Source organism: Aquila chrysaetos, chromosome 25, assembly GCF_900496995.4.
Source record: "Aquila chrysaetos chrysaetos chromosome 25, bAquChr1.4, whole genome shotgun sequence".
Lineage (NCBI taxonomy): Eukaryota > Metazoa > Chordata > Aves > Accipitriformes > Accipitridae > Aquila > Aquila chrysaetos.
This window is the reverse complement of record NC_044028.1, coordinates 250,025-262,584: the sequence shown is the minus strand read 5'-3', so window position 1 is coordinate 262,584 and position 12,560 is coordinate 250,025. Positions and strand designations below refer to the sequence as shown.

The following is a 12,560-nucleotide window of genomic DNA, read 5'->3' as shown; positions in this document are numbered from 1 at the left end:
TCAGCACAGGAGAGACATGGACCTGTTGGAAAGGGTCCAGAGGAGGCCACAAAGATGATCAGAGGGCTGGAACACCTCTGCTATGAAGAAAGGCTGAGAGAGTTGGGGTTGTTCAGCCTGGAGAAGAGAAAGCTCTGGGGAGACCTTACTGTGGCCTTTCAGTAAAGGGGTCTTATAAGAAAGATGAGGACAAAGTTTTTAGTAGGGCCTGTAGCGATAGGTCAAGAGGTAATGGTTTTAAACTAGAAGAGGGTAGACTCAGACTAGGTATAAGGAAGAAATTCTTTACTGTGATGGTGGCAAGACACTGGCACAGGTTGCCCAGAGATGTGGTAGATGCCCCATCCGTGGAGGCTGGATGAAGCTCTGAGCAACCTGATCTAGTTGAAGATGTTCCTGCTCATTGCGGGGGGGCGGGGTGGACTAGAAGACCTTTAAAGGTCCCTTCCAACCCAAATGAATCTATGACCTGCACCAGGCCCTCCCAGGAGCTCTGGGTATCTTTTGGTGGCTGCAGCTTGTTGCCCAGTCTTCACCCATATCACTTTCACAGGTGTCTCTGCAATCTAGTGCAGGGGGGTTTGCAGAGTTCTGGGTCTCTACAGAGACACTCCTCTGTGTCCAGTCACTGACAATGCTGCTGCTCTGTAGTATGGTATATGGGCCTTCCCTGCTCTCTGTGCCTCCTTGCAACTTACTGCCAACACAAGTATGTCCCAAAAATAATACAGGTTGTTTCTCCAAAGCCTTGTCCCCAGGCAGCCTAGGCCATTTCAGAATAGCTTGAGAAAACAGTGCTGAAATCTGTACCAACAAGTATCAACAGCCAATACTCTGCAGGGAGCTCATTTTAAGTCTTTCTGTGCACATCTGTGTGTTTCTATAAATGTCAAATACTGTGAAAACACAGACTTAAAGTGTTATGTGCCTTGAGGTCCTGGTCTTGGAGCAGGGGCTGTGGGCTGAGCAGTCATTTGTATGTTGTGCTGTTTCCTCATATTGTTGTAAACATCCTGCTGTCCTCTTCTCTGAAGGCTTTCCTGTAGGTTCTCTTCACTAAGCTGCATCAGTACAGCCTTCCCCAGAAGTGACTGCTGTACATCATTCTCTTCTGTGCCATGTGGGAGGCTGTTATTTTTTTGTCTGGTCTGCCTTCCTGGAGTCCCTTAACTATATTCCATCCAGCTCTGGATGGTTACATGGGTAGGCCAAATCCATGAGTTCTCGCAAGCCTTGCTCATACAGACCCACAGTGACATTCAGACTCTATTTGACTAACTCACTGTACAGATGTCTAAGCCACAGCAATGTTACTTCTCCTAGTTGCAAGCCATTTCTAGCTGCAGGAAACTGATGAATAAAAAATGGGTTAGCACTTACCCCAAGTGTCTTCCTGTTGCATGGATGGACTGAGGCTGCAGTCACTTTGCTTTCTCTGTGCACATGCTGCTGGCAAGGAGCAGAGATTTCACTGACCTGGTTTATGGCCAGCTGGCAGGGCTGTTAGTCATCCCCCCCCTTAGCCCATGGAGTAGGTACATACAGGAGAGCTGAGATGACTTGCCTAAATTAGGCACTTTACTTTTAGATGTTTAAATGAAAGCAAGATTAATTCCACCTCAACCCTCAACATATGAGTAGATGACTGAGCTGAATTTTCAATTGTTTGTTTATTTTTTTTCTTAATGTTTGGGTTTGTGTTTTGTTTTGTTTTGTTTTTTCCCCTGCCCAGGACATCCAGTCAGAACCAACATGAGGAACAAACTGTGGCTCCAGAGTATTTCCTTCTTCCTTTTATTCCAGTACAGTAAGTTCCCAGATATCTCTTTTGGGCTGTACACCCACAGGATTTATCTTGGTGACCATTGACGCAGGCTCTGCGGAGATGTGCATGGCACAAGGTTGCCATAGGACAGCAAACACAAGATAGGGTACCAGGGGAGATGGTTCCCTGGGATAAGTTACAGAAGAGGCTCCATGGGCAGTGGAGGACAGACACAAGAAGGTGCAGAGCTGGGCAGAGCTCGGGCAGACTGCATACCACTCGAGGGAGCAGCCCCAGTGGGGAGAGTGCAGAGGTAGTGCCTGCCTTGCATTGAAATATCTCCTCTTGACATTAGAGTAGGATTTCCCACCCCCCACCCCCCAAAAAAAAAACTTTGCCAAAGGAAAGATTCTGATGGCCAAGGATATCCCCAGGGCTTATGGTCAATGTTGGCAGGCCAGCCAGGGACACTGGAGTGAACCTCTCCTGGTCTAAGCCCCTTTGCTCAGGATGGCACTGTGCAGACAGTCAGTCCGCCTTTCTTGCTGGTTCCTACCCACCATGCAAGCTTCAGCTGACTCAGAGCTGACTTTCTGAACAGGTCAGCTAGACAGAAAAAGACAGTGACAACAGTGTCTGCAGGGAACAGGTGCAAGTTTAGCATTTTAGGTGCTGCTTCTAGGCAGAGCATTGGACCTGCTCCAAACCTAAATTAGCAGAAAAGATAAATTCAGAGTTATATCTTCCTGCCATACAGGACCATTGTGATGTCTGATCTGAATTTTGTGTAACACAAGACGGGGAATTACCCGGTACTAATTTCAGTTTGGACCAAACTAGATCTTACTGTTAAAAGTATTTGGTTTTTGTTTCTGAAGCTGCCAAGGATGGACAATTCATCCAAGATCTAACTGGGTTTAGGACACTTAATTATTCCGTTCCCAGAAAAAAGCTGTCCTCTTCTTAATTTTTTGTTAACATGTTCTTGCCCAAAGATACACTTGCAGCTTACCAACTACCTAGGAATAGTAGTCCATTTGACTGATTAACATAGTAGCACAGGGGAATGCTAGTTAGCAATGCTTATTAATACTTGCTGCCCTATCTAAAGGAAGGCAAGGGGTTTATAACCCTGTTTTTGTAAGAGAGTAAAGTTAGGCTAAGGGAGAAAAAGTATCTTGTTCAGGACTCTGGAGCAAACAGTGTTTGTACCAGGGCCCTCTAGAAGAGCCTACTGAGGGCTCAAAATGAAAAGTTAAAACTTAATGAAAATTTTAGAACAAAATTCTGAAGTCAGTGTGAAATGAAAAAGTCAAAATGAAACAAAGTGACAACCACATAATTTGAATCACAGTTTAATAAAGCATATGTACATGCTTGGGGCTGGTCTGTTGCAAGCATCCCCAAATTTCTTCTGTTGCCATCCTGACTCTTTGGGGGGGGTGGGATGGCAGCACTGGATCTTGGACATAAATCGGAGTGCTGCCCAGAGTTCATGTAGGGAGAGTGGTGTGTATTCTGATGCAACAGGACTAGGAAGAAACTTTTGCGATGAGTGAAGTCAGTGGGAAAAGTTGAACTTACTCTGGCCTAGAATTAGGCTGCACCCTCCACTGGATATGCCTACTGTGCATTGTGACTGTAAATGCAGAGACAACTTGCTTGTGAGGGCTGTAATTTGATCTGGAGGGTGGAACAGGTGTTTCTGGTTCATCAATACACACTTTGGCTGTGTTCCATTTTGATTGTTCTCTACAGCATTCTCTTCAACTGTAAAATCGGGCTTTGTGGTTGTTGAGCGTATCAAGTATGTCTGCTTTCATCTTAGGCAAGCAACTCTTCTGCACGCAAAGCATGTTCAACAAAGGGAAGGTAGGAGGCAGGGAGTGCAGCTTCTCTAACCAGGCAAGCAGCAGAATGACAAAAGGCAGGTGAACTTGCAAAACAGTTAGCATCAGAGGATTTGGGTGTCTGATGGCTGTGAAGTAACATGTTCCCATCAGGCTGGGGGCAGCTCTGCTGGTAGGGGAGGACCCATGCTTGATTTAAATGGATGTAACAAGCTTGAGATCTTCCCCTAGATGATGACAATTTTATTCCCATCAAAAAGGGGTGATACTGTCCATGCAAGAGATGGATAGTTGCTACAGTAGGCGTGGTTTGCACCAGCATAGCATGCTGCATCTCCTACAGGCCTTTCCTCACTCAGTTACTCCTAGTGTAGTAGCAGTGGATCTTGTCAGCCCAAGATGCTGTCAGAAGAGGACTCACAAATGCAGACATTTCTCGCTGTACTGCCATCTTCCCTGCCTTGAAATCCAGGGAGATAACTTAAGTGTGTTATGCACAGAACAACAGTGCTTTTGTACGGCACATATCAGATCCTAATACGTGAGCAGAGCTCCTGCAGAACAATTAGAAGAGCATAAATGCTGCTTTGTCACCACTTTCAAATTAGCTAATTTTCTTAATGACCAGCATAAAGTCTACAATTGCCTCTCAAGTTCTCTTTAGAAGTCTGTTTCAGTTTAAGTGATTAATAAATTGTGCCTATCACTTTAGTATGAGAATGATTTATGGAAATTATAGTAACTACAAACCTGCAATATTTTTTTTGCCAAAATTCCATGAAAGCGTATTCTGAGCCTCTGGAGCAGGACATGAAAAGTATTGATGCTGCAGACATCAAGCTGTAGAAAATAGTATGCAGAGAGAATGGTACAGAAAGAATTACTAAAATACCACTTTTTTTTTTACATGTGCAAAGTGCTGTGTAGATGTCATAAAGAAAACGACTAGCAAAGAACAGCACTCAAGTTAGGAAGTGGTATCATTAAAACGTTTGAATATGCTGCTGTTTCTGATTGGGTAATCATGCCTCTTTTTATGTGCTACATAAGCTAGGACTCTTGCAGAAATAATATGTGACTCTGCTGTAGTGACTGTGTAAGAGGGGACAGAGATAAGTTTGAAAACTCAGTCACAATTTGGGCATTTCCTGGTATTTTGGCATGCCATTTGCTGCCCCAGCATTTTTTTTAATAGGTTTTTGTTTGACGCTTATCTTGCTGTTGATGACTTGCCTCCCTGTAGAGATGGAACACACCTTATGCTCCAAGACTGGAGACTTTGCAGGGGGCTGGCACAGAGTGGTCTGTTCCCTTCAGATTTAGTGGGAGCCCTGAGGACTGTGTGTGTTGATATCAAGTCCCACTTGCTTCATCATGAAGTTGATATTGTGTTTTCTCTTTCCAAACCTACAGCTACGCGTTGTGAAAACCTCACTTGTTTTGTGGACTATGTACAGACCCTGTCCTGTATCCTGAGAAATGACTGGGATGCCAGTTCATATAACCTCACTGCAACATGGTATGTCTCAGTAGGATGAGCAAAATGCAGCAGCAGGAACTTTTAACATGGCCATAGCACAGCGGTGTCCTTCTGTCCTCTTTGTTAGGCAGAATTCTTGTTCTTGCTGCCGTGCTGGTTTTTTACTTGGTACTTCACACTCCAGTTATCAGCTGGCTTCTCCCCTAGCAAAGGATCCCTGGTTCCTGTGTCCAATGACTGCACTGCTTGCCACTGACTGCTACACTGACTCTGGCTTCCTTGGCATTGTTTTCTCTCCTGCGCTGGGAATACCTTGCCCTTTGCTGCTGTTAACAATAGACTTTCACTCATGTGCTGGCAGGGCTCACGCAGCTTGTCCAAGCCCCATATGGCTGCTGTTCTGCCCCAGTGAGGAAGTGGGTGCAATCCTGGGCTGTACAGCCCCGATGAGCACCTTTCCTTTCCACAAACACTTCAGCATCACTTTCCTACTTCTCTCAAAGATGTTAAGCTGAGCAAATAGAACGGGGGGGGGGGGGGGGGGGGGGGGGAATCTGTCAAAGTTCAAAGCTAAATTGTTATTTGACCATGTTGCCTCTTTTTTTTTCTTATTAATATCTGTGCCTGGTGGTTCAGCAACAGATTAGTCCAGCTGCAGCATGTGGTAGATGTGGACTTGTTTGTTTGTTTTGGTGGTTTTAGGGTTCCTGAGGAAGATCCAGAAAATACTGTGGCTGCCTGCAGTCTCCTGCAATTGTCCAGGAATACCAGCCACACACAGTACATGTGCACTGTGGACATGACTGAACTCCTGGCAGATATCAAAGTCCAGGTGGATGTTACAGAGATAGCTCATAGGCAGCATGTGATTTCCAAAGGCTTTTATATGGCAGAGAACAGTAAGTACAAAAATGGTGGATTTGATAAATGCTGTCTGACCTTATGTCTATCTGCTAGGATAGTCTGGGCAAGGAGTAGTAAGCGTGGCAACCAGTGGTGGAGGGCTGTTTGGTGTGCACTTGTTGACACAGAGCACTGTGCTCTTATTGTTGCTATTGTAAACTACAGAAACACTTATGCTTGAGGCTGAGCTTAGAGCTGGCTTGGCCCCAGCCTTTTTGTAGGGAAATTCCTTTTACCTGTGAAGCAGTAGGTGATAAATTTCCACCTTAGACCAGCCTTATACCTAGACTTTGCAAGTGTTTGCTCTTGGCTAGAATCTAAAGGGTGGAAGGAATTGCTTTAATTGCAAATGCCACAAATGTCATCACAGGAGTCCCAGGAGGTTCTTGCAGTGGACACCTGAACTAACATGACATTATTGTAGGTGGCACAAGGTGTCCCAGGCACAATGGAGGTAGTACTTCCCCTTTGTGGGGCAATTCCTAACCATCTCTTCTGCATGACAGGAATATATAGTTGACAGTCATATAGTTGACTTGGCGTAATGCTGGTGTGTTCTGAGTTGTGCAGCAAACTGTGAAGAAAAGGGGCAGTTAGCTAGGCAGACAGGTACCATGCAGGCATAAGAAAATAAACTTTACATAAGAAGTGTCATCTTTTTGACAAATGCCATAACATTTCAGGAAAGCCCCTTGCCCCCACTGACAGACTATAGATGCTGGTGCTTTTCATGTCTCCTAGATGTCTCCATAGACCTTGCAGACTAGTGCTGGAGTCTGTGCATTACTGCTTTTCAATATAAGAAAACACCCTGCAGGGGGTGCAAAAGCTTGCTTTTTAGGCACTTATGACACAGGGATTTGCACTGGGTTTATGCAGTGTTCACTAGCCTCAGCTTTTCATGATGTCTCTGTCACATTGAGGGGGATTTCCCTAACTGTGCAAGTGACCGTGACTACACAGAGTCCTCCGATGTCATGAGAAGAACAAGGTGCTCTATTCTTTACCTCTGCCAGGAGGTATTAGCCCCTTGTGCTATCTCCTGCTCCTTAGGTGATGAGGATGTTCAGAGACAGACAGAAGGCATATTCAGAGAAATGTGGGCCTGACTTCACTATGGTGCTGAGGTGTGAGGTTCTGTGTGTGGCTCAGGACTGCTCAGCCTGAAAGGCAAGAATGTTGTTGATGTCCTGTGTAGGAGGGCTCACCCCTACTGGGGCAGTTTTGCTCCCTACTCACTCTGCATTACTGATACCATGCTGGGCCACCTCTTGTCTGCAGTAATGTTATGAAGGGTAACACCATCCTGTCTTCCAGTCAAACCACAGCCTCCGTTCAATCTGACTGCTGTGTTCTCAGAAGGTTACAATATTTCCTGGGAAACCATCTACCAGAACTCTCCTTTTTACTTTTTGAATGAGGAGTTGGAATATCAGCTGCGTTATAAGAGAAGGACCGACAGTTGGGAGGTAAGTGAGATGTCAGTTTACCATCAACTAGCATGTACCAGCAAAGAGGAGGCCAGCGTGACCAGAACAGGAGTGATGGTGTGGAAGGAGGGTTTTCAAGGTTTAGAAAAGTTGTCTCTTTGCTTGTCTGGACTGAAAAGAGGCAAAACTGAAAAAAGAATTGAGAAGTACTAGACCTGTGGGGGAGGCTGATAGTTCATTTGCTTCTCGTGCTGTCCTGCATGGAAGGATCCCCCAGGGCCCCATGCATCTACTGGCCAGCCAGAGCATGGCCTTATGGAAACAACATGAAAGCAGAGGAGACTTACTTTGCAGGGCTCCTCACTGTGCAGCAGTGAGGGTAAGGTGGGAGCAGTTCTGTCCAGGCCTGAGTGTTTGGTGTTTAATCGTTCACAGACTCGGAAGACTAAAGCTGTCCATGAAGATAAACGGACACTGGTGATCCTGCCACGGGAACTCCAGATGAACACTGAGTATGAGTTCCAAGTGAGAGCCAGACCTCGAGAAGACACTGGCTACCATGGATTTTGGAGTGAATGGAGTCCTCCACTGATGTTGAAAACCAGCCCTGCTGGTACACACTACCAGCTCTCCTTGCCCTTCCAGATGCTCCAGTGTCAGAGAATGCTTCCAGAATTCTAATCAAATCTAATTAATTGGAACAAATTCTAAATAGTCTAGTAAAGACAGGCATGTTTGGCTTGCTTACTGAGTACATGAACCCCAGGCCTGGGCTGATATGTGCTGTCTGTATTGACCTTCTCGTGGTTGTGCAAAGCCTACCTTACAGCATGGCCCATGGGGAAAGAGTTTGTTGGGGCTGGCTGTAGGTTTGGGTGCCACAGCAGGAGTGCAGTCTCTAGCTTCTTTTCCAGTGTCAAATGTCCAGGGTCCTGCTTGCAGCTTTTGGAAGTGGGGGAGATCTAGTACAGATGCCTCCACTACTGGGGCTTAGTATTGCCTTCAGCTGAGAGGACAATGGATCCTGCTCTCAGGGCTAAGTTCCATGTCTGGACTCTGATGTTTGGCCATGCTGGGCATGGGTGTTTTGTTTGGTAGCCACTACTCTCAGTGCACAGTAAGGTATGCACAGAAGTACACTGGTGCTTGTCGTGGTGCAACAGAGGCTATGCAAATAGGGAGTCTTTGTTCAAATAGAGCAGGGCAGGATGACTGTGTCATCAGCAGCACGTACTGAGCTCCCCTCCTCTCACTGATCTGCAGCTTGAACTGAAGCATTACATGGCGCTGTGGCAGCAGGGTCAGGATCTGTTTGCTAAGGGTTATCCGAGTTCTGGGTCTCAAAGGTGCTCCTTTCCATCACAGGTAGAGAGCAGCCAACAAACACTCATATAGTCAACACCTTTTCTTCACATGTCTCTGGCCAGCTGCACTCTGTTTTCACTTCATGGATCATCTGTGGAGGTGTTCTTAAACCAGGAGGAGTCACAAACAGCAGGGGTCTTTGTAGCAGGGAGTTGTCCTGCCCCAAGCATGTTGGCTGTCAGTCTGTGGTGCACCTAGGCCATAGGGCAGCTGATGCACTGCTCCTTTCATTGATGCAGTATTCTCTGAGCATCCTCATTCAGACCTCATGTCTGGAGTGCTGGACCTCAGGTGACAGCCTCAGTGTCCCTAAGAAAGTCTGGGGTAGAAATTGAGGGTGTCTCCTCACCATCTCCTGCTTATTGACCAGGGTAGAAATGCAAGGTGAGCGTGAATGACTCTGTCTCTTTCTCCAGCAGTGACACAAACAGCAGGCATGGGATGGCTGCTGCTGTTTGGTGTTGTCGTGGCCATCACTGCCTCAATCACAACCTTTCTGGCCAAACAGCGGAGGTAAGAATGCTTCAGGAAGCTGGAGTAAATGCACCTATTCTGTCTCACTAAAGATGGGGTGTTCACATGCAGCCTTCTTTGCATCTTGTATATCCATTCAAGGACACAGCTATGGACCCGTGAGGGCCAGCAAACTATGGTCTCCAGCTGGTGTACTGCCAAGAGTGCCTTGTTTTCTCTGGGGGTCTGCTGCCATTCAGCTGGTTTGGACAAGACAATGGCACATGGGGACTGTGCAGGGGCCACGCAGCCTCCTGGGCTGTTCTTCTGGTCCTGTTTGTGCTCTGTGATTGCCAGATGGGAGCAGTAGCCAGGGCTGGGCTGCCCTTTGCCAAAGCTGATGCAGGGCCCTCAATGAGATCTGGGGGCCTCTTTCCTTTTTTGAGTGTTACATGCCCTTGTAGAGGGATGGGGTGCATGCTGCCACAGAGGAGGGTGCTGGGCTGGTGCAGCAACAGGGCTGGCACAGCCCATGGCCACAGAAAAAGTGCATAGGGCAGAGTTCTAGCCTGTAGGTGCAGGCCATGAGCCAGCCCATCTTAAGGGGAAAAAGCATTTCCAGCACCTGGTGCTTTTCCAGGAAGGAAAAAATTGGAACCTCTTTCCTTAGTGTGAGTATTGTGCACACAAGTCCTGAGGGCTGAGGCCCCACCTCCTGTGAGGTTCACAAGAAAGGCCATTAGATGGCTCTGACAGCGCAAGGCATTCTTGGATCCTCAGTCACTTGCTAGCTTGTGAGGCTGGGCAGGCGGTTTCAGCTGCTTGAATTGGATCTGGAGATGCCTTGCTTTGCATCTGTAATGTGTGCTTAACCCCAAAGCCTTTCTCTTTTCTCTTCCAGCTTGTGGAAGAAGATGGCTTGCATCCCAGACCCTGCTGCCTTTTTCAAACCTCTTTACCTGGTGCATAATGGAGATTTCAAGGTATAAATGGCTACACAAGCGAGTGGAACACATGACAAAGTTAAACTAAAGGGTCCATCATGCTATCCTGGGCAAGGGATTCTCATCAGGGCAGTGGGAGGGGGAATCTATCTCAATGGAATGCCAAATGGCTCCAGATATAAGGACCAGAGCTCTCCAGTGTCTATTCTGTGCCACAAAGGCATTTGTCATGTTTGTGCTGCTTATTCCTTGTAGGTGCTGTCTCAGTGGGCAAGCTGAGCTCATGTGTGATCTGTGAAGCCTGGGAACCTGAAGGGAGTGGACAAAGGGATACCAGGACAATAACTGGGATTTTTCCAAAGCTCCAGTCCCATGCTGCCATCAAGGCCATGGAGCAGACTTCAGTGTAGAGCCAGATCTCTCACTCCAGCCTCTGCAGTGACATGAGCTCAACATTAAGCCTTGTAGTTCTCTCTGAAGAGTCATTCATACAGATGATAGCTAGGTGTATCATCCTGGAAAGGTGGCTAGAGTTTTGGGGGCAATTAACTGCTGTGTGATAGTACAGTGCAGCTGCCTCACTATGAAGGAAGTGGCTTTGAGTAACTTTACCTAGCCCTCCCAAATTCTCTTCCCATTTAACACCAGTCAAATTTGCTCATCTAACAAAATGATTTGCGAAGATGGCAAAGTTTGCTGGAGTTCTCAGGGCACAAAAGTAAAAGACTATTGAGCATCCATAAATAATCATTGTATTAAGCTGAAGAGCAACTCACAATGCCATTATGATACTGTAAAATTGCTGGCATGTGAGTGCAGACATCACTGCCTCTTTCTGAACAAGTTCCTGTTGTTACAGCAGCACTGATTGGAGACACTTCAGTGTCTGCTTTTTGTTTCTGCTTTTTCTTAGACCCTCTGGGAGAGGGACACCAGCTGGGCCCTACTGATCTTCATGTACTTTCCCACTCCTGCATAGCTGATGTTTGCAATTAGGTTAAGCAAGTAGTCCTGGATGGGTGCTGTTCTAGCTGAAGCCTGCAGTGACTGTCTCCCTTCCTGCCTTCCTCTTTCAGCCCTATTATGTCTTCCCATATCTGCACCAGAAGGGTACTTGCATTCTCTTGCGAGGCAGGTGGCCCTGGTTTCTCTAAGGGAAAGGAACCAGGACCAGGTGGACTCAGTGTGGGAATTCCTGAGAGTCATGGGCTAGAGCTCACAGCAGAAGGGAAGGTACCCTGCATGCCGAGAGGGTGAAGCCATGGGGTTCTTTGTTCTGTGGAATTACATTCTCAGTAGTTTCTAGTTAGGCTGTTCAGTGCTGCTGGGAAGGGAATGAGTGTCAGTTGCTAAAGCTGAGTGAGTTTTTAATAAATTTGCAGATTAAAGCAGCAGTTGCCCGCACAGCCACAGAAAAACATGCACAGGCAGGGGGTGTCAAGAGGATGTGGTGACATCACTAACAGGTGAACAGACTCGTCATTTTTGGCTGGCAAGAAACCAATTGTTGTAGGGCTCATTCAGTTGCATCCTGCCTGCATCAAAGCAAGTGGCTAGGTTATGTGTGTGAATAATGATCAGCAAATTACAATAGTAATGCTCTGCAGACAACAGTCCTGGATTGAGTAGCAGTGAAAATGTTAGAAGAAAAGTTGAGACATGAGAAGGGAAAGCAGAAGAACATTGCTTATTCTTGTGTGTACATGGGTCTTTTGGTTCATGTTGGGTGGGAATTTGCAAAGAACTGTCAAGAGGGAATAGGAAATATTCTGCCTGCTTAATTCTAAGAAAGATTTCCTGCTGTTTCTTCAAATAGCCTTTTGCACCTGAGGTGCCTTTCTGTCCATTACAGCTTTAATTAGTTCTTTGTAGCTTAGGTTAAAAATAAATTAAAATAGTGGTGCTTCCTGCCATAATGAAGACTTTTCCATGCTCTGTGTCAGAGGGTAATAAGCTGTGTCAAGCTGTTCTCTTCCCAAATACTTTGCTCATGTCTAGTTACAGTGAGTGCAGTTTGGGACAGGAGTCTGATACAGTTAAGGCAATCTGAAGGCTGTGGCAACACCCAGCTCTCATGCAGCACTCTGTCAGAACCCTTCACAGTGTTTATGAAGCTCAGCATTGTTACCTATTTTATACACAGCAGAAAGCGGTGCACTTAGAAGAGCCTTGACACAGCTCAGCCATCAGGCAAGTGTCAGATGGAGCAGAACCAAATCTTGAATCTGTGCTGTGTCCACCCTCTGGACTGCGGAATCCTCTAGTAGGACTTACTGGCATTCACTAGTGGCACATGTCTAAAGTTTGCTGTGATCTGAGTGTCTGATTCAGTGACTTCTTCAAAAAGAACAAACTTTTACTCTGTTCTTA

At 46.4% G+C, this 12,560-nt stretch overlaps 1 protein-coding gene across 5 annotated transcripts in view; it reads left to right on the top strand.

Moving 5' to 3' along the window:
* Positions 1–12,560, top strand: part of IL21R (interleukin 21 receptor) — a 29,402-nt gene that overhangs the window by 13,985 nt on the left and 2,857 nt on the right. For 4 of the 5 annotated variants that reach the window (XM_041120187.1, XM_041120190.1, XM_041120189.1 and 1 more), the window contains 7 exons: positions 1,733–1,807; positions 5,029–5,134; positions 5,798–5,994; positions 7,316–7,467; positions 7,864–8,041; positions 9,210–9,306; positions 10,148–10,229. In XM_041120187.1, the coding sequence (XP_040976121.1) occupies positions 1,733–1,807; positions 5,029–5,134; positions 5,798–5,994; positions 7,316–7,467; positions 7,864–8,041; positions 9,210–9,306; positions 10,148–10,229 (887 nt within the window). The remainder of the gene's footprint in view (positions 1–1,732; positions 1,808–5,028; positions 5,135–5,797; positions 5,995–7,315; positions 7,468–7,863; positions 8,042–9,209; positions 9,307–10,147; positions 10,230–12,560) is intronic. The other variant, XM_041120188.1, reaches the window with a different exon arrangement.